General features: G+C 43.0%; 1 protein-coding gene across 7 annotated transcripts in view; it reads right to left on the reverse strand.

Annotated features, from left to right (window-relative positions):
* The window catches only part of LOC123366080 (synaptotagmin binding cytoplasmic RNA interacting protein), a 34,932-nt gene that overhangs the window by 5,261 nt on the left and 7,649 nt on the right, over positions 1-22,022 (reverse strand). For all 7 annotated transcript variants that reach the window (XM_045009192.1, XM_045009191.1, XM_045009189.1 and 4 more), the window contains 4 exons: positions 17,231-17,366; positions 16,245-16,450; positions 10,999-11,148; positions 3,860-3,981 (listed from right to left, as the gene is read on the reverse strand). In XM_045009192.1, the coding sequence (XP_044865127.1) occupies positions 3,860-3,981; positions 10,999-11,148; positions 16,245-16,450; positions 17,231-17,366 (614 nt within the window). The remainder of the gene's footprint in view (positions 1-3,859; positions 3,982-10,998; positions 11,149-16,244; positions 16,451-17,230; positions 17,367-22,022) is intronic.

A 22,022-nucleotide genomic window follows, 5' to 3' on the forward strand; every position in this document is an offset into this window, starting at 1 on the left:
GCAATGCAGTTATATTTACAGTTCACCGCCAGATGCTCAGTCGGCTCTCTTAGTGAGAAAAGTTAGTTAAAGTGACAGCAAGACTGACTTGGTTTACAGACCAAGTTTTCAACTTTTGCCCAATCGTATCTAACCAAGGGTTCTCAAACTTCATTGCACCACAACCTCCATCTGACAACAAAAATTACTACACAAGCCTAAGACGGGGGACTGAAGCCCAAGCTCGCTCGAGACCTGCCACCCCGGGCAAAGGGGCCAAAGTCGAAGTTCAATGGCTTCAGCCTCCGGGGGGGGTGGGGGGAAGGGGGAGAGACGGGGGTGGCCTGTAACATAAGGCCCAGGTGGTGGGGCTCTGGCTTCAGTCGCGGGAGGTGGGGCTCAGGCTTCGACCAGGCCCCAGCAAGTCTAACACTAGCCCTGGCGACCCCATTAAAACAGGGCTGCAACCCACTTTGGGATCCTGACCCACAGTTTGAGAACCACTGTAATCTGATATTTTTGAAGTTTATTAGTGAATTCGTAGCTGAAAATCTGTGCTCTTGCACAAGTAATTAATAAAATCATGTTTGTAAAACAAGCTGAAAATGACCAAGAATTTAAAACTGAATGGCAAATCCCAGTGATAACTGAACCTGCTAATATTTTAAACAAAAAGAGCGCCCAACCAATGCTTGTAGCTGTTTCCATAGCTTCACACTGGCAGACAGTCTAGGCTTTAGAGTGATGTTTGGGGTTACTGTGTATGCTGGCTGTGTTGAATTGTCTCTGGGAGAGGTATCCCGGAATATTTATGTTGCTCTGTAAAAGTGGCAGTCAGGCAAAGCACTGCACAGTCTCCTTCATACAACCAATGAAACTGTTGCATGCAAGTTAGTTGTAGAACAATGGTGGTGAATGGCTGAGTGACCTCTGAAATCACAGGGTCCAGAACTCTTGGCATGGCTGAGATACAAGCCTTACAGTAGCTGTACATCTCATGAGTATAATTTAAGTCAAGTCAAAATGACTTAAGAACTGGACAGACCACAAAACCCAGCAATGTTTCAACCCGGAGATACTCTGAATAAAAAGGCCTCTCAACCATGCTTGTAGCTGTGTCTATTATTTCACACTGACCGTACACATATTTTAGGCTTCAGAGTGTAACACGACATGCCTGGAATTTTATAATATAGATAACATAAGAAAGTCCACATCCTACAAATGAATATCTATACTTTTTACACATGCAGTGAAAGAGTGTCACCATAACCTTTGTGTGATGACTTAGCACTTTGTAAAAAATGGCTTTAAGACACATTTATAAAAATGTAATTTTTCTAGTATGTTATACCACTGTAGCATTACCACCACTTTATTTGCATTCTTGATTACTTTAGTGTCAAGGAATGTTGCCCTCTCTCTTCAATCTTAGCACAGATTGATTTTTGCTGGAGGTTCAAAATAAGGGAGCACCAATCCAGCAGACCTTACCTAGTCATTACAATAGTAGTTCCTAAATTTAGGATCCCGGTTCATAAGCAAATGGAACATTTGAATTCATATGTTACAATTTAGACTAACTAGAAGTACATAAGAGGGGAGAAGTACATGGTTATTTAAAACTAATCTGTATTATATTTACAAAATGCCTCCCTAAGATCTGAGAAATCACAGCCAGCTTCTTTCAAGTAACAAAGACAGCACTAACCACACATATTTTATAGTTATGTACTCCCCTGCCCCTTCATCTTTTTGAATCCTAGAGAAATTAAAAACCCTTGCAATTCAACATGTAAGTAGCACATTTAAAATCCAAATATGCCCAGAATAAGTCTTTGAATAGAACTGCTTGTCTGCCTTCATAGTGGTATTTTAGTTAGATATATATCATTCCTCTTTGATCTGGCAAGCTAAGAGTTACTCTAATCAATGGATCTGAAAGAGGGACTGAACAAGGCTCCTATCACTGCTTTTATGCAAAATAGGAGAGAGAGAGAGAGACTGGAACTGTTTAGCACAGAATTTCAGAGTAACAGAGGCACATAAAATAAATGAATTGGTATAGTTATACAATAGATTATACAATGACATTTTATGCAGTATGATAACAACAGGGAAATTTGTTGCTGTACACTTGAGGCAATAAGTTTCAGATATTTAATAAAAATATAGGCAGTTACACTAAACAGAGTAAATATGGCTGATGTAATAGTTAAGCTTTAGAGAATACTCTGATGGCCAGCTAGTTACACCAGAATCCACTCCTCTCTCCCTAGGGGGGAAAGAGTATAGTATTGTATAATTGATCAGGTGCCTTTTGAGGAAATCACACTTTCCTCTATAGAATGAGGTACAGGGCATTATCAGAGCCTAGATACAGGAATAAAAGGAGACTGTTGGCCCTTTCCACTATGGGAACTTTTTTCCTTTCAACACCAGTTTTTCCTTTTGACACCGGAGATGGGGGGAGGGGACGGAAGGAGAGAGAGAACAGGATGTCAAATAAGTATCAACAAAATAAGAGACATGGATGAACATATTTTTATGTAGTCTGCAACTTCCAATACTACTCTAAACTGTACTTCACTAACAAGTATTCTTATGGCTGCATATGAGATACAGAATACAGGAGGGACAAAGGAAGTTGGTTTGCCTAATGGAAAGACGTAAATGAGACAGGAAACATTTTTTTGACACTGAGGCCTAGTCTACACTAGGGGGCGGGGTCGATGCAAGATACGCAACTTCCGCTACGTGAATAGCGTACCTGAAGTCGAAGTATCTTATTTCGACTTACCTCACGGCGCGAGATCGATGGCCGCAGCTCCCCGTCGACTCCGCTACCGCCGCTCGCTCTGGTGGAGTTCCGGAGTCGACGGGAGCGCGTTCGGGGATCGATATATCGCGTCTAGATGAGACGCGATATATCGATCCCTGATAAACCGATCGCTACCCACCGATCCGGCGTGTAGTGTAGACAAACCCTAAGAGTATAGTCCAAAAGAGAATAGTGAAGCCTATGGCTAACATGATCAGGGAAAGGAATAGCAGGGCCAGCGAGATCTTTGAGGCAGCTGCAAGCAAGGCAATCTTAAAAAATTCCAGTTGTGCATGAGGTCACCATCTAAAGATTTGTATTATTCTGTTTTACCAAGCCATTCCGTCTTCATGGATGTCAAGCAGCAGCACAGATATTCTTGGAAATACAGGCTGGGAGTGAGGAAAACTGCAGGATATCCAATTTAAACCCAAGTAGAAAATATATGAAAGCATTAAAGACTATAGTGGCAAATCACTAATTTTTTGTTCTGCAAAATCTTCACATTAATGTAAAATCTTCACAGGCTTACTGATCATCACTGAAGTGGCAAAAACGTTGTTGGACAGAGAGCAATCACACCAACAATTTACATGTAGGCACCATATTACTGCTTCAAAGCGTGATCAGATGAGCATGCATCTCACATGGGTGCACTTGACAGTACAAAGGTATGTGGGTCTTTAGAAGGTGACCAGCTCATCTCTCCCAATTTGTTCCCATGATCTTCAAATTTGACCTGGATAAGTGGACATGCATCCAGTTCAGTCACTACTGACTTTAGGCTGTAAATTCTCCAGGGCAGCAATTTTATTTTTGAACAGCACTTGGCAAAAGGTGACCCCAATCCTGACCGAGGCTGGCCTTTGGGCACTACTGTGATATACCATAATTCCTCTATATAGTAACTATTCAAATGTATCCTACACCTATGGAAGTGAAATTTGAGACACTAATACACTTCATCATACTTGCTACATAACCCCCATGCTATGGTTTTTGTAAAAGGCACATTTTTGTGAAATAATCAATACACAACGTGCACAAATTTATACTTACATTTGATTTTTAGCCGCTTGTCTCTGAGCTTTCCGTTCTTTTCTTTTTTGATCTGGTGGCTTAGCAAACACAATTTCAATATTTTCTCCCTCTAAATCTTTGCCATTCATTTCTTCCATTGCCTGAAGGAAGTAACCGGATTTTAGATATACTTCTAAGGGCATTAAGGGACATATTTTAAGGGACAGAAAAAGAATAGGATTTTTTTTTCCCCCAAAGGTATCACCTTTGATTGTGTATCTGGAAGTCAGACTGCAGATTACTTTTGGGGTTTCAAAGAATTACTAAAGCTTGATTTTCAAAACCACGATGGCCTTTACCTGTTCTTAAAAAAATTCATCCACTTACAACTGTGGACATACTATTGCAATCTCTGCAAATAGCGTCCCACAATTCAGCTCTGGGATCTCATTAAGAATCATATTTACAACAATGGGGTAGCAGTAAAGTTTAGTTAGATTTAAGTGAAAAATATCTGTATAAGAGGAAGTGCTCTGCTCCTAGAGCAAGAGACCAATCTTGTGGATTTAAAAATAGATGGTTACCTACCTTTCGTAACTGTTGTTCGAAATGTGTTGCACATGTCCATTCCAAAAGGTGTGCACGCGCACCCACATGCACGTTCGTTGGAAGGTTTTACCCTAGCGGTACCCGTCAGGTCGGCTGTGGCACCCCCTGGAGTGGCCCCTTTATGGCAGCCTATATAGGTCCATGCCATCCTTCTTGCTGGAATACTCCGACAGAGAGGAGACGGGCAGGACTTGGAATGGACATGAGCAACACATCTCGAAGAACAGTTACAAAAAGTAGGAAACTTGTCTTTTTCTTTGAGTGACTGCTTATGTCCATTCCAATAGGTGACTCCCAAGAGTTTCGACAGAGAGGAGTCGGAGTTCGCCATGTTGCTGATTGCAGTACTGCCTTGCTGAAAGTTGCATTGTCCCTTGCCTGTTGGGTGATGGTTTAGTGCAAAGTAAAGGTGTGGATGGAAGACCACGTTGCTGTCTTGCATGTCTTGGATAGGGACCTGCACAAGGAATGAGGCAGATGACACCTGTGCTCTTGTGGAATGTGCCATTAACAGCGGGGCTGGAATTTTAGCTAAGTTGTGGCACGTTCTGATGCAGGATATGATCCACAACTGCAGAGACGAGACGAGGAGCCCTTTCATCCTCTCAGCGATTGCAATAAAGAGCTGTGGTGACTTACAAAATGGCTTAGTGCGTTCAATATAGAAGGCTAGGGCACGCCTGACGCCAAGGGAATTGAGTGCTCGTTCTTTGCTGCTGGCATGAGGCTTGGGAAAGAATACCAGTAGCAATATGTCTTGATTCACATGAAAATGCAAGACTACCTTAGGTAGGAACACTGGGTATGGGCGTAGCTGCACCTTGTCTTTGTGAAAGACCACGTCGTGGGGCTTGGAAGTAAGTGCTCTGAGCTCGGGAACCCTTCTGGCTGAGGTTATGGCCACCAGAAAAGCCACTTTCCAGGAGAGAAAAGATATGGGGCAGGTCGCCAGTAGCTCAAAAGGGGGACCCATAAGTCTAGAAAGAACCAGCTTAAGGTCCCACTGCCTCACCTGGGGATAAAGCCTATCTAAGCCCCCACACGCCCAGGTGGAAGGCTGAGATGGCCACCAGGTGCGCCTTAATAGCAGATATAGCCAACCTCTGCTGCTTCAGGTACAAGAGGCACGGGGGGGAAGGGGGGAGAAAGAGACACACCTTTCTGTAGGGACCAAATGGAGAAGAACTTCCAGTTTGCCAGGTATATTGTGAGAGTAGAGGGTTTCCTGCTTCCCGATAGAACTTCCCTAACATGAGGCGGAGGGACTCCAGGTTGGGATGTAGTCTGCTGTGATGGACATCCAGAAGCATGGGGAGGGCCATTGGCCTGTCCACTGATGAGTTCAGCAGCGTGGTGAACCAGTGCTATCATGACCACGCAGGTGCTATGAGAGTGACTGAAGCCCTATACTGCTGAACCTGAAGAGGACTGTGTGTATGAGTTGGAAGGGTGGGAATGCATATAGCAGCCGAGTCATCCATGGTAGGTGAAAGGCATCCACTATGGGGCCATAGCTGTGGTTCTGAAAGGAGAAGAACAGATGGCACTTCCTGTTGCTCCGCGTCGCGAACAGGCCCACGTGGGGATAACCCCATCTCTGGAAGATCAAAAGGGCGATGTCCACTCTGAGTGACCACTTGTGAGTGCTGAATGAGCGGCTGAGATGGTCTGCTAGTTCATTCTGTGCCCCCAGTAGATATGAGGCTTGTAGCTGGATGTAATGTGCAATGCAGAAGTCCCACAACCGGAGAGATTCCTGGCACAGGAGAAGGGAGCAAGCACCACACTGTTTGTTTATATAGAACATTGCTGTGGTGTTGTCCGGCAGAACTGGGCCTGGAACGTCTGGCAAGCCGCTCTCAGCTCTCTGACATTGATGTGCAGCAATAGTTCTGGTTGTGACCACAAGTCTTGAGTCCTGATACTGCCCAAGTGCACTCCCCAGCCTGTCTCTGATGCATCAGTGACCAGCGACAGTGAGGGCTCAGGTTTGGCGAAGGGCACTTCCACACAGACCACCTGAGGTTGTAGCCACCAGCTGAGGGACTCGAGAATCCTGGGAGGGAGGGTAACTAGTCTGTCCAGAGAGTCCCGGCTGGGTCTGTATACACTCACCAACCAAGCCTGGAGGGAGTGAAGGCGCAACTTGGCATGCTGCACTACATATGTGTAGGGTGCCATGTGCCCCAGAAGCTTCATGCAGTTTCTGACTGTGGTGGTTGGGAACCGGTGGATGCCCTTGATGCTTAGGAACTGGGACTCAAGTAGGGAAGCTCTGGCCTGAGTGGAATCCCGGAGAGTGCTGATGAACTCTATTCTCTGGGTTGAGACCAGTGTAGACTTGGGTGCATTCAGAATGAGCCCTAGCCTGCTGAAAGTGGTTCATGCGTGGGCCACGTGCTCCAGCTCTTGCACTCAGGAATTGCCCTTTATGAGCCAGTCGTCCAGGTATGGGAAGGCCTGTACCTGGTATTTGTGCAGGGAGGCTGCCACGACTGCCATCCACTTTGTGAACACACGCAGGGCCGCTGAAAGTCTGTAGTACGGTGAACTGTCAGTGTAGGCTATGAATCTCAGGAAACTCCTGTGTGCCGGGATAAATCGATATATGAAAGTACGTGTCCTTCAAGTCGAGGATGGCATACCAGTCCCCTGGATCCAGGGAAGGAATGATGGCGGCCAGAGAGACCAATACGAAACTTCAGCTTTCTTATGAACTTGCTGAGCTTTTGCACATCCAAGACAGACCTGAGCCCACCCTTGGCCTTGAGGATGAGGAAGTATCAGGAGTAGAACCTCCTGCCCCATAACTCCTGAGGAACCTCCTCTATTGCCCTCAGCTTGAGAAGCAATTGCACCTCCTGTAGCAGGAGTTGCTCGTGAGAGGGGTCCCTTAAGAGGGATGGGGAAGGCAGCGAGGGCCAGAATTGGATAGATTATCCCACCCCTACCGTGCTTAGGACCCAGCGTTCTGAAGTAATCTGGGCCCAGGCATGGTAGAAGTGGGACAGATGATTCAGAAAGGGAAGGCAAGGATCTGGGATTTGGGCTGGTGCTCCATCCCTGGGCACACCTTCAAAAGTTTGGCTTCAAGCCGGGGAGCTGCTTGGAGGAGCCTTGACCCTGGACTGAGGGGGACATCTCCTGTTGTTTCTGCCCCTCCTCCGGGACACAGATAGAATCAGGAAGGAGACTGAGGCTTGAAGGGTTTTCTCTGGGGTGCTGGCATATGAATACCCAGAGATTTGAGGATTGCACGTGAGTCCTTGAGACTGTGCAGCCTGGAGTCTGTTTTGTCCACAAACAACCCTGCACAGTCAAAAGGAAGGTCCTTTATAGTATTCTGGACCTCCGCCGGGAGTTGAGAAGCTTGCAGCCATGAGCTACACCTCACGGTGATGGCCGTAGCCTTGGTTCACGCTGCCAAAATCGGCAGAGTCCAAAGTCGCCTGGAGGGAGGTTCTAGCCATCACCTCGCCTTCTTCTATGACTGCCGCAAACTCCTGTTGTGAGTTTGATGGGAGCAGTTCCTGGAACTTGGAGAGGGTTTTCCAGGAGTTGTATGCATAGCAGCTAAGTACTCCCTGCTGATTGGAGATTCGAAACTGGAGTCGAGTATACCTTTCAACTGAAGAGGTCCAGCTTCTTAGCTTCCTTATTTTTAGGGGTGAGCCCCGGCTGCCCACGCAGCTCTTTGTGGTTTGCTGCATCAGCCAACAATGTCCTGGGTTGGGGGTGGGTGAAGAGGTGCTCGGACCCCCTTTGCAAGACAAAGTAATGCCTCTCCAAAACCCTGGCCATTGGTGGTATAGAGGCTGGGGTTTGCCAGAGCACCTTCATGGTGGTCTGGATGGTCTTAATAAGCAGCAGTGGCACTATAGAAGGACCTTCTGGGGCAAGTATGTCCACCACGGGGTCTGAGTCTTCCACCACCTCCTCTGTGGCCATATTACGGGTCTGGGCCACCATCCTGAGGAGGTCCTGGTGGGCTTTCATGTCCATCGCCGGAAGGGACGTGGTGACCTCAGGAACATCCAATGATGCAATCACTGGTGGTAGGGGGCTGCCGGCGTAGGTGACTCCAACTGTGCACTCTGTGCAGGAGGCCCAGGGTCTGAACTCCACAGTGGGTCCTCGGGAGTCCTGAATTGGTCAGGGGCAACAGACATCGCAGAAGGTGGAGCACAAGCAGTGGAGACCACCGATGCTGCCCTGGAGCCCTGCCCTTGGCCCGGGTGGTAAGCCCAAGGTATCCAAAAGGGCCATTGTACTGGTCCCTGCCACTGGAGAAGCCAGGACACCATCGATACCGAGGGGTCCTGCACCCCACGGTGCCGAGACCAGTACCGGGATCTTGAGCAGTACCAGCTACGTCAGGACACTGATGACTCTGCCTCAGGCTCTGATCAGTAGTCCAAGCCTGACCAGGGAGGAGCGGATCCCAATGGCACTGGGGAGCAGTGCTGCAGTGATGGAGAACAGTGTCATATCATGGTGGATGTGCCGCAGACGGTGCCACTGCCTTGGCCTGCCCAGTCTATACCAGAGCTGGTACATGGGAATGAGAGGGTAGGGACTGTGCTGTCATGGCAATTAAGTCCCACGCGGCCTTGAAAGTATCTGGTGTGGAGGGGAGGTCCAAGTCCCCCTCCAACACTTACCAGAGCAGGGAGTCCACCAACTCCAGACTCAACGGACCTGTCCGCAAGGCCAGAGTTGATGGTACTGGGACAGACGCGCCAGCCTTCTGGTGTCCTGACATAGCACGCACCACGGTGGAGTCCTGCCTACTATTCTTGGCGGAGCAGGGCTGCCTCCTCTTCCTTGTGTGGCATCAGGGATTGTGAACTTTGCCGCACGGATGAGCTGGCCTTCCATGTGGGGGAGCAGTGTCGATGCTACTTATGTTAGTCCTTCCTCGGTGCTGAGGTGTCCCGCATTGAGACCAGGGCACTATGCACTGAGGCTGCCGGTTCAGACTCTTGAACCGGTTGGGACCGAAGCGCAGACTCCATTAAGAGGAACTTGAGCGGCCGGGGGGGGTGGGGGGGGAGAGAAGAAGAGAGAGAGAGACACACACACAGACAGACAGTGTGTGTGTGTCTCTCTCTCATCCTATGCAAATGGTGCACCTGTCTTGCAAATGGCCCTCTCCTAAGCACTTAAGACAAGCAGCATGCGGATCCCCTTCGGGCATAAGCTTACCGCACCTCTCACATGGCTTAAACCCCTGGGGCCGCAGCATGACCCAGTGATGGGGAAATATATCAGGGGGAAACCCCCCCCCAACTTAACATACTAATAAAACTAAAACAATCTAGTGAAAAATAACGATATACACAAAAAACCTTAGGAAACACTTGCAAAGCAAGAGACCAGTTGCTCCAATGACCGTCACTGGCGGTAAGAAGGAACTGAGCAAGCAGCCGATTGGCAGGGACCCACACAGACCGCCATAAACGCACCACTCCTGGGGGCTTCACAGCTGACCCAACAGGTACTGCTAGGGTAAAACCTTCCAATGATCGTGCATGCAGTGCACACACCTTTTGGAATGGACATGAGCAATCAGTCGAAGAACATTTTTGCTCTTTTGTTTTCCATTTATAAACTTTTCCTTACTGATTAGGTGCAAAAGGAAATCTGCACTTCAGCCTCATGTAACAGAAGTGGATATTGTCATTCTATCTATACAATAAAAGTTTCCCACCAAATGTTTGCAAATGAGTTTCAAAAGAGGAGGACCTGAGAGATCCTACCACTTTCAAGGATCCTCTGGACCCCAAAGGAGAACCAGCCTTGAGAGAATGCATGTATGGTAGGGATTCTTACTCTGTACACCCAAGCTTCTTCACCAAGCTATCTAGACAAGTGGGGAAAGTTGCAAACCTATGTGCATGTTTCACCCAAAGGTGTAGAAATCTGGTATGTGAACAAATTCTGCCGGTCATTCTACCAAATGATGAAGCAACACAAAGCAAAGGGATGAAACAAAGGAGTTATTCCTAGATTTCTCCTGGGGGGAGAGAGTATATCACAAGGAAGAAGGGAGGAAAGAAGGAGAGAGTAAACACTCACTAGGCTATCCCTGTCAGCAAAAAAAAGGACAGTTAACTCTGCTCCTAGGAAGGTTGTTTTGTGTTTCAGTGCCTACATTACTAACAAAATTTTCTACCACGATTCTCAGGTAGCAAAATTTGTCTTTTAACCCCAAAGGAACTTCCTTCTGTTTGATTACAAGTGGATGAAAGAGTTCTGGCATCCCAGTCACTGTTTTCACAGAAGGCCATTAGCTTAAAACAGAATCTTCTAGTTTTAAACAGATAAGAAAATAGTCACCAATATTAACAGCAATTTATATGAAGCATTCTCCTTCCCTGAATTCAGATAGTGTAGAACATTCTATAGAAAGACCCAACATGTAACTTCATTTTATGGTGTTACTAATTAACAATTTAATGCTTCACATAATCCCTCAAACTGATCTTTTCCCCAAAAGTATCCAATTTTTAAAATTCAAATTTGGTAATAACTTCTATGCACATAAAATTAAAGTCCCTTTAACCTACCTTTACAGCACCATCCCGTTCATCAAAATGAATGAAAGCATAATCTTTTAGTTTCTTCACTCGCTCTAATTTTCCAAATTGACTGAAGGCCTTTTCTAGAATCTCCTCTGTTACAGTATTGGCAAGGTTACGCACAAACAGCACTTTCACCTAAAAGACAACAAAAGGCAAGTTTCAGTATACAAGTTTTGCCTAATACAATTAATTTCACAAAACGTTAGAGCTACAGCTAATATCAAAAATATAAATTCATTCTATTTATATGCAACATTCTGCAATGAGTTTGAAAAATCAGTTTGCTGACTTGACAGTTGGATAAAATGATTCAATATTACTGAACAGTCACTACAAATACATCATTCTAATCAGTGATGTTACTGAAAAAAGTCCTATCAGTAAGTTTTACCTCAAAGGAACCATTTTTTAATCATTTCAAAAAGTAAAGTTAGCAACTAAGGATAGATATATGTAGAAGTTAACTATTCAAAATATTAAGAGTTTAGATATTACAGTGATGGGTGCTTAATCACTCAGCATGCCTTCTTTGCTTAGCCAATTTTGCCTCCATCTTCAAGTGCCTTGAAGCTATCACATCAAATATTGTTGGTTAGAATACACTTTTACTGTCTATGACAAAAGGAAATACAAAACAGTAAGAGGGCAACCTGAAATGCAAAGCTTGAGGCTTAGCAATCTTATCTAGTATGGGAGAAAGTTACATAAGGCCTGGTCTATATTGGAGAAATCAGACAGCTATGCTGTGCAGTACTCAATGAAGCACCAAGAGCATCCACACAAGCCACCCTCAGATTGGTTTAAGATATTTCCTTGCAGCCCTAGAGCAGATGTACTAATGTGTGGGCTATCAACCTTGACTCCTGTCAAAGAAAAGATCTGTAAAATAAAGTTCCCTCAATCCATAAGCCTCTTTTGCTTGCAGCTGAGTATCTTCTCCATCCCCACCCACCATACCCCTTATCAGTAATGCCAGACCACCGTCTCTATTCCCCTGCCCATAAATGCTCCTCAGCTCAGTCCACAAGTTTTCTATCAAAAAATCCAGTTGCAGATAAATGGGTAAGATTGCACTTTCTGCCCCAGCCCTCTTCCCAGTAGTTTACTGGCTCAGGTTGCACCACTCAGTGATCCACAGACTTTTAACCAGTGAAGATACAGCAGGCAGAGTGCAGTTGGTGATCATGCTTCAGAATCCCTTAGCTACCAGCTCCCCCTCCCTATGGTCCCTCCAGAGCAGATGGAGGGACCAAAGAGAGCAGGCTATGGGATTGTGAGGAACACAGTGGTCAGCTCTCCTCCTGCTGCAGTAGCACCAGCCAGCACCTGATTCTCTCATTCTGAATCACAAGTGGCTTATCAGGATGAAAAGTGGCATAACCTGTATACTCATGTGCAGTATATTAAGAAGCAGTATCTTGGGGGAGGGAGGGCATAGATGGGCAGAAATTGCAGACTCAGACAGGGATCTACAGATGAATCCTTGGCTAAAGGCCCACAGAGAAAGTGTATGGGAGAGGAAGCAGAGGAACATAGGAATTGCAATACTGGATCAGACCAGTGGTCCATCTAATCCAGTATCCTGTCTTCAACAATGGCCAAACAACAGCAGGTACAGAGGAAAGGCAAAAAAAATTCCACTGTAGGCAATAACAAAATAACCTACTCCCAAAGAAGATTTTTAACCCACATTAGAGTCTGCCCTGACTCCAAGAGCTTGTCTCTTCCAAAATCTTTTTTTAAACCTTAACTCCTCTGGATAGTCTTGTTATCATGTAAGCATCCAAGACCTTTTATAATCCCAATAAACTCTTTGCCTCGATGATATTTTGTGGCAATGAATTTCACAGTCTAATTTTGCGGTGTGAAAAAGGATTTCAGTTTTAAATTTGTTGCCATCCAATTTAATTGACCATCCCCTTGTCGTTTATTATGAGAAAGGGTGAACAGCAGTGGACTTGGCAGACAAGCTTTACAGGTTCACTGGCAGCCTTAGGTAGACAGTCCACAATGGCCCTTCAAATAGGCAACCCCAAACACCCACCCTTCCAATCTCAGGTGTACATTACATCAGTTGTTGCCTCTCCAAAAAAGAGCTGAAGCATGTGTTGATTCAAGATGATTTTCAATTAACTGCAGGGAAATGACTGATTAAAAGTTTCTCCAGTACACACAGATTCTATCTGCTAATGCCTCAGACCTGGTCAAACTGTGTGCACTATGTATGTAATCAACAAGCTTGATCTAATACAGTGGTTCTCAACCAGGAGTACATGTATCCCTGGGGGTATGTAGAGGTCTTCCAGGGGGTATACATCAACTTATCTAGATATCTGCCTAGTTTTACAACAGGTTACATAAAAAGCACTAGTGAAATCAGTACAAACTAAGATTTCACATGACTAGTTTATACTGCTCTATATACTGTACATTGAAATGTAAGTACAATATTTATACGCCAATTGATTTATTTTATAATTATATGGTAAAAATGAGAAAGTAAGCAATTTTTCAGTAATAGTGTGCTGTGACACTTTTGTATTTTTATGTCTGATTTTGTAAGCAAGTAGTTTTTAAGTGAGATGAAACTTGGGGTACTCAAGACAAATCAGACTCCTGAAAGGGGTACAGTAGTCTGAAAAGGTTGAGAAACACGCACTAATGAACAGGTCAGTTTAAGCATTAGGAAGCCAAGACAAGACATTCTTCTCAGATGACATGCCTTCCCCCTTTTGGGTTGAAATGGGAGAGAAAAAATAAAGTTCCCTTTTAGTTTGGACATAATGAAATAATAGTTAAGTTATGAGCCATGTACCCGCAGCCACATGACTGTGTCCAAGATTTCAAAGACACTGCTCAGGTTAACTGGCTGCTTACATTGCCAGCCTTGATTTTGCTTTGCAAGGTCCATGCAACAATAACTACTGAATTGCCTCTTGAATTTTGCCTGCACTATGATATGTCAGGATGCTGAAAATGCCAAAACCGCTACTATACAAAAACCATTAACTTAAGCAAATGTTTATCATTCTGCAGTATTGAAAAAAAAATCTAGGAATTTGCTGGTTAAGGAAATAACTACACAATCCTCAATTCACATGCCTTATCAACCACAGACTCAGATTACTAAGATTGCTAACAAGCAAGCCTCCACAATGCACAAGTCCAACTTCTCCAACTTACAACCTCACCTTACCCTTCTATTTTAAACCACTTCAGGCATAAAGGTAGCCTTGTCTAACCTTGGAGTTTCCATGATTTGTAGGAACTGTACACATATGTACAGCACTCTGAGGCCTAGCCTACGTTACAGACGTATGTATGTAGAAAATCCACTCTCCTGAGCAATGCAGTTATCATGGAATCATAGATTCTTAGGGTTGAAAGGGACCTCAGGAGGTCATCAAGTCTAACCCCCAAATTCCTAAATGTCCCCTCAAGGACTGAACTCAACCTTGGGTTTAGCAGGCCAATGCTCAAACCACTGAGCTATCCCTCCTCATGCCATACTCCTGGTGTCGATAATGCTATGTCAACAGGAGGGTTTCTCCCATTGGCCTAGGTAGTGTCTTCACTAAGTGCTACTGTGTCAATGCAGTGCTATACGTTTAGATAAGCCACTGGCAACCTTAACTGTAAGTTAACATGAGAAAAGGTTTTGGTTTTGTTTATTTTAAAGAGCATCAAAACTTAAGTGGGTCTGTGGATAAGTTTACAGAAGAGCATTCCTGCTCAGACAGATGTTCTAAGGCCTACCATAGAGTAGTTCCCCTCCTTCAGAACTCCATATATCTACATGTGGTGTGGTGCAAGGAGTTTTTAGTTTAGTCAAAATCACTTGTATGTGGAATGGGGCAGGGAACCAGGAAGCATTGCTTCCTAGCTCTTATGTTCCCCATCTCCACAGCTCTGCCCCAGAAGCCTGCTACCCAGTACTTTCTTCCTATCCATGCTCCCTTCACTTCCTACTCATCTGATGTTAAGTTTCACCAGCAGGAGTCCCTCACCAATGGTCACAGAAAAAGTTAGAAGGATCAGGGCTCCTCTCTTGTGATCCAGATTGATCACAGGGAGAAGCCACACTACAGAGGAAGTGCCATTTTGCAGACAAACTATCTGCAAGACTCGGCACACTCCCTGGTGTTGAGTGACTACAACACTGGGCAAGAAAGCAAGGGGTGATTAAACCTGGCAAGCAAAACAGTCTAAGACTATATTTCTGCTAGAAAAGCAGCTATTTCATAAGATGAACCCCATTTAGCTCACCAAAGAGGGTGACCCCATCCAAGACATCTTACCAAGTCCATCAAACTAGGATGCCTACTAGTCAGTCAACCATCTCATGTCAGGAAAGGCAGATGTGATAGAGAAAAGGGAACTTAGAAAAGAGCTATCTAGGGGGAATTGTGCTAGTGGCTGGGCAACAGAACCAAAGAGACAGGGCTGGGCAACATCTGAGAATAGTAGTTTTCAGGTAAGAATCAATTCATCTGCTTCCACTGTGGCAAAATATGTCACAACAAAGAACTTTTCTCGTTATTAAAAATGCTCCCCAAACTTAGTATTTTGATACGAAGAACTTAAGCGACATGGAAATTGTACTCCAGAATGCTTTCACTATTGTTTCAGGGGGTCTGAAAAAAACAAACAAAACAAAAAACACAGCACCATGACTGAAATAATGTCTAAGAGAAGTAATTGCTAGATTGTGAAATTATAGCCTCTTGGACTCTGACAAGGATTTAAGAAAATTCAGGTTTATGTTCCTTGAAGTAATACAATTTCAAGAACTACAGCTATGAAGCTCCATGTTTATTTAAACTCAGTTTTACGGGCTGAACCAGATATTCCCACTGATTCCTTTGAATCAAGTCCTTAGTGTGAAGCCACAAGGCAACTTTGATTCTGACGCCGCTATGTCACTTACATACTATTAGAGCACAGGCAGATTACAGGAATCATGGCATAAGATTTTTCAACATTGGCTGATGATCTTTGTTTCCTGTCAGGCCCAAGCAGTAGTAAATACTACTTGCCAGTGAAATTCTTGTTAAGACTGTAAGAGTTCCTTTTAATTTTCAAGTGTTTTAGAATGCATTCACATCTTTACAATCCCGCTTAACTCCTCTATCAAGCAAGTGGTATTTCAACACAGGGCTAATACCAGAAATATTTACCTTATGACAATTTAAGTGATGTAGGTATAATTATATTCTCAGTTGCTTTATTACCTTTGCCATAACTTCAGGATCTGGATCTTCTATAGGGTCAGCCCATTCAACTGTAACAACATTTCCCCAGACTTTCACTTTTCCACTCATTAACCTACGTCTGGCCTGAGCAGCAGTTTTGTGATCTTCATATTCAAGGAAACAAAAACCCCTGTTCTTTTTCTTGTCATCAGGTTGATGATACAATATGACATCTGTGAGACCCTCTGTGAAATTAAGCAGAATATTTAATTTGGCTTCAATTGATGTGCTATACCATAAAGCGAAGGAATGATCCTACTTAAGGAAATAAGTAAGTTACAAGACTATGTGAAAGCATGGATTAGCTTCAAAGATTGGTAAGGAGAAACACCAAGATACATTTCTGTACTTTCAGAATACTAAGTTTTATATCACATATCACTGCAGCATCTTAGCATCAATGGACATAATTATTCCTGTCCCATAAAAAGTAACACTGTTTTGTTTTTAGAAGACTTCTGAAAGCCTTCCTTCACATTACTCTTTTTGGATGACTTTGCATTAAAGGGAAGCCAGTAACTTTAATCCACTAATGCAAAGGACTCAAGCACAGAACTCTCTCCATATTGGTTAAAATTTGCCTTTAAAAAGGAGACCAATACATCCTTTGATACTGAAGGAACTTCAGTGAGTTGTGGAACAATGCATTTCTTTGAAAGAAACTTTCCTTTTATTGTATTTGCTAATTATTCATTAGGTTAAATAAGTACATAATCTAAGGTTTAGTTACAGAGATTCAAATAAAAGAAAATATGTATTATTCCAAAACACCACAATGGTTTAGGCAAGGATACATTATTCCTGGTTCCTTCAAAAGCGAGAAGTCTGAACACTCAGGACAAAGCTAAGTGATCTCAGTTGAAAAGATTGTCATCATTCAACATCAGCCGAAAGATGGTGAAAAAAAATCATCACTGATCACTCTCATTTATTTTACCCAGTTCCCAATACACTTACTGACTTACCCGTTACTTTACTAAATTCTTCAACAATCTGTTCCTTGGTTTTACTCTTAGGAATAGAGCCAACAAAAAGCCTATTATTGGCAACAGAGATGCATACACCAATGTGTTTTCCAGAACGAATTTCATGATTATTATACTGAAAGAAAAACAGACAATGGCAAGTTATTACCAACCATTCACTCTTCCCCACTCAAAAACATCTATACCAGGTATTTTACTTCCCTACAGCTGTGATGAACAGTAAGGTATTAACCCTTCAGTGGCCTGATGTGTGCATACAACAATTGTTAGACTACTACACTTGTGGTACATTCACATTCTTTGCCATTGGTCCCCAGTTTCAGCCCACAACTATTTCTCTCTCTGTCTTGACTCAAGTATCAAGCTTTACTTCCGGAAGGAGCTTCTACTGTCTCAGTCTTCATAAGATGATGCACTATGCAGAACTACAGCAGTTGGCACTTATTCTACCTAAAGTGTTGACAATAAAGATACTGCTTCCTGTCACACTGCAGAGAAAAAACTTCCCCCAGTTACCAACTATAAGCTCTTCTTAAACTGAATGAGGCACATAATAGCAGGTATTCAAGTTCAGATCACAAAACCCTCCACAAGTTGGGGTCCAAGAAAAGCCTACTATTGAAAAAAACTATGGCTCTGGCATAGACAATATGCTACATTGCTTGACCTCTCCACCAATTCAAGCAACTTCTGGACAAAAACCGTAGCAAAAGAGAGACAGACAACGCACAAATTAGCTATTTTCCTTGCAAGCTTCACCATAGGCTGCTCTCCAGTTAGGAAAGTTGATGTTTAAGGCCTGGTCTACACTGGGGGGGTGGGAAGGGAACACGATAAATCGATCCCCGATAGATCTATCACTACCCGGCAATCCAGCAGGTAGTGTGGACATACCCTTAGCCAACAATCTTCTCAAGGCAGTTAGCTTGCTCTTCATTCTGGAAGCGATATTTTGTTTGAGAGATTGACATAGGTAGTTTCTCTCCTGTAGGACCAAATTCTCACAAACGTCCTCTGCAGTGAATGCTGAAGTCTGCTTCTTTCAGGTTTTGCTAGCTCAATTCTCTGATCCTGCTATAACACCGATTCCGTGTCTTGCTGAACATTTTCACCAATGCCTGACAACCAACAGTGAACTACAAGGTAATTCTTAAGTATAAACTTCCACACATGGAGAGGATTCTCATTTCTCTATTGGCTGCAGTGGCAACTCTCAACTAGTTAATAAGTACCCCCAAACCAAAACCTAAAAATAACCATTAACACTATCTGTAGCTCCCTTTCACAGGCTACAAAGAAAAGGCTTCAAAAAGGACAATGAAGTTCCAGAGATTGCATATCCACACTATGGTAGTACCTAGGAACTACTATGTATGGTTTCCCTAGAAATTTAGGTGAATGGACAATATCCCTCAAAGCTGAAAGGACTCCATTACTTTAGGTATCAAATAGCCTCAGTTAAATACAGGTATATTAGATTGAAGACTGCATATTACCATTCAAAAGGGCCTTAAAGGTTAGTCAGCATCAAGTCTGGCCCAAAAAGTAGCTTTTGTAAGAAAAAGTACTTACAAAATTTAAGACAACAGGAATGTTTTTTTTTTTTAATTAAAAGTTTTAATATACATTCCCTGAAGTGTTTGCAGCCCAGAGACATTACAGCAAAGCTCTAATTTAACAAGAAAACTGAGTAACCTATTCTCACTGTCCAATCTAAGAGAAGCAGAAAACATTAATAAATAGCATAGTAAAAAATAAATCAGATCTTTAGTTTAATATCTATGGGTGTTACAAATGTACATATGATTTTAAAAAAAGTGTTTTGTAAACCAGCAGAGTCCCTTTAAACAGACCACCTGTAATCTTACATTAAGCAGAGTCAGGACCAGTATTTACACGGGAGATTGCCATGGAACACAGGCAATAGAAGCAGCATTGCCAATTCAACATATTTTTTCTTTCTTCCAAGTCAGTTTTCAATCAGTGCCCCAAACTGGTATTAGGCACACTACTGAAGTGTCTTTTGAGCATGCAAAACAGGTCTGACCTCCTGGGGGCCAGTCATTTAAGATCCCATACAACTTTCTGTAAACTAAATGTGTTAATCCAACAGCTCTGATGAGACTAATTTGTGTCATTTCACCCACCGAGAATTCCAACAGCAGTTTTAGTTAGCGTATTCACTTTCTATATTGAACAGTAAGTTACACTGCTGTGTGCAGATGGCACAAATTACTTGAAAACACTTGTGGCTAATCTCACTTCTATCTTCTACTGGTCATCAGTTTTGCATTAGTTCTAGATTTTTCATTACAGAGTTAAATAAAACCATGCTCATAATTTTATGGATTGTCACAATAAGAAACTTCATTCCTCAAGTAAGCAAAAAGGCTCCTAAAATGGAGAGGTTTAGAATGATGGAATCTTTCACAAAGCAGCCTAATAATCTTGGGTAGTGGTAGGATAAAGAAAAATATAACCCAGAACAGTGGTTATATTACAGCCAGGCATGGAATATTTTCTACCACACTCTCCATTACAGTGCCTCAATCTCAATTGACCACCACCCAAATTACTCTAATCATGGACTTCTTGAGTGAAGTCTGTTAATAGTTCCAAGTTGTGCAGTGGATTTGTGATGAACACACATGTTCACTGAAGACTAGGATGACCTCAAACTTCAATAGTGGTCCATAGTAAAATGTTAAGCCAGTTTATCAGACGATAAATACAGTGTGCTAAAAGTAAAAAGATGTAATCACACACTAGTCTTCGGCTAAAATACTGCTTTGAAATCTACTTGAGATTGAGGGGGAAAGCGAATACAAGATGACAAATGCTCAGTTTAACATGCTGAAGAACAGGAGTATGTGTGAAGACCGATTATTCCGTTCAGATTTATTACAAGGGTGAAAGAGCCAAAAAAAGGATAACGAATTCCACAAACTCAATTTACTTCCACAAAATCTACGGTTTATACAAAAAGTTGCTTCTCCACTGAAAACACTTCATGAGCCACATATCGCCACCTTAACTAGTCTTACAGAAAAGGTGCAAGTCACACAATCAGAGCACTGAGCATGGAGTTCAACTAGCATACTGCATCCCCCAATTCCACAAGACATTTTCACCTCCATGTAGCATTAAACTTTAAAGCACTGTAAGGAGTATCTGTATGTTAAAAATAAGCATGGCAATCTAAGGGCCAGATTACACTATAGACAACATTGTAACTTGCTCTTTATAACAAAACAATGAGTAAAACTAAACTATGTTATAACTAAATTATAGCCCTCTGCACATTTCAAATGAAATTTGGGGACAATGTTTAAAATCAGTTCATACACAGTTCTAGCTATTTTTTTTTATTTTAAAAACAAAATCCAGAGCCTGAATCATCTAAGTGGTGAATAGGAAATTTTCACAAGATGGTGAGTGGGAAAAAGGTTTAAGTTTTTTTTTTGTTTTTTTTTTTTAAATTTAAGTTCATAATTAAGTCTTTAGCCTTTGAGATGCTAAGGTAACCACCAAATATGACTTGTGTAAATCAACGCAGCGTCATCTTCCTGAATCTGAGAAGGGCTCAGGCTACTCAAGCAGCAGAATATTGACAAAGTTCCCATCAGTTTTTCTATTAATATTCAGAAGTCTATAGGCAACAGTGAAATTGGCACTCTCATTTGTCTCACTTCTGTTAGGTTTTTGAAAATTCTGAACAGAAGAGGCTTTTAGGAGGGAGTGGGGAAGAATAGCAAATACACATATGCCCAAAGAGTCAAGAGGTAGGCTCGAAGATGGGAGGAGAAAAAAGCTCTTTCCATGAAGTGATGGGGGAGGGAATGGGGTTCTAAACAGACACAACCTGTGAGTGGTAGGAGAGAGAGTTTGCCACTGGGCAGCCTCCCTAGTCCCAAGACAGAGAGGCTGCTCACCAAGGCACAGTGCCCAGATCTCACTGGTATCCCCATACTCCTACCTTCTGAACTGGCCTCTGGGTAGTATGCACCTGGTAAGTTTTTCCAAATCATGATTTAAACAGCAAAGTGTGGCTGGCACCTTATACAAAACCAACGAATGCCAAGGTACTTGCTTTAAATTAGTATCTTCTCCCATACCCACTCTTCAGCTGAATGGACGCTGCTAATTTGTAAAGAATGACACATTGTCATGTCCTAGTACTTAGGCTGGAAAGGTTTCCCTGTCAACCCTGAATACTAATTTTTCCTTGTATTTCCCCAATCCACCGCTTCTAACAATTTAAATGGCATATGGTTCTTTATGCCATGTCTGATTATACAAATATCTTAGATGGAAAGTCTCATACTTTTGCAGCACTAGAGACTCCTTATACACAAGGGAAGGAGGACTAAGTCGAGCTTAATCATATCAGCTTAATATATCAGTATAGATGGCCTTCCCAATCTACAAGTATGGTGCATTTAAAGACACCATCTATTTGAAAGTCAAGTTTTAAACCTCGTTAAGTAACTTCTAAGATTCAATCTTTTCATTTGAGAAAAAAAGTGTTTCCAGTTTACTTGCAGCATCTGATAGCCCTAAACATTCAGTCAGTTTTCACTGTTTTGCTGTTGGTCAGTTGCATCACTCTGGTGCACTAATCTGGAGAGAACTCGTGCAACAAGGTGTTTAACAGCAAAGCTGAAACCAAAAAGGCAACAAGCAGGTGTGTGCACGGACAAAGTGGATTTACCCCAAGCATGTTGGTTGGTGTTATTTTGGTGGGCTCAAAGCTTTTTTTTTTTAAATATAA

This window comes from Mauremys mutica, chromosome 3 (genome assembly GCF_020497125.1).
Source record: "Mauremys mutica isolate MM-2020 ecotype Southern chromosome 3, ASM2049712v1, whole genome shotgun sequence".
NCBI classification, from domain to species: Eukaryota; Metazoa; Chordata; order Testudines; family Geoemydidae; genus Mauremys; species Mauremys mutica.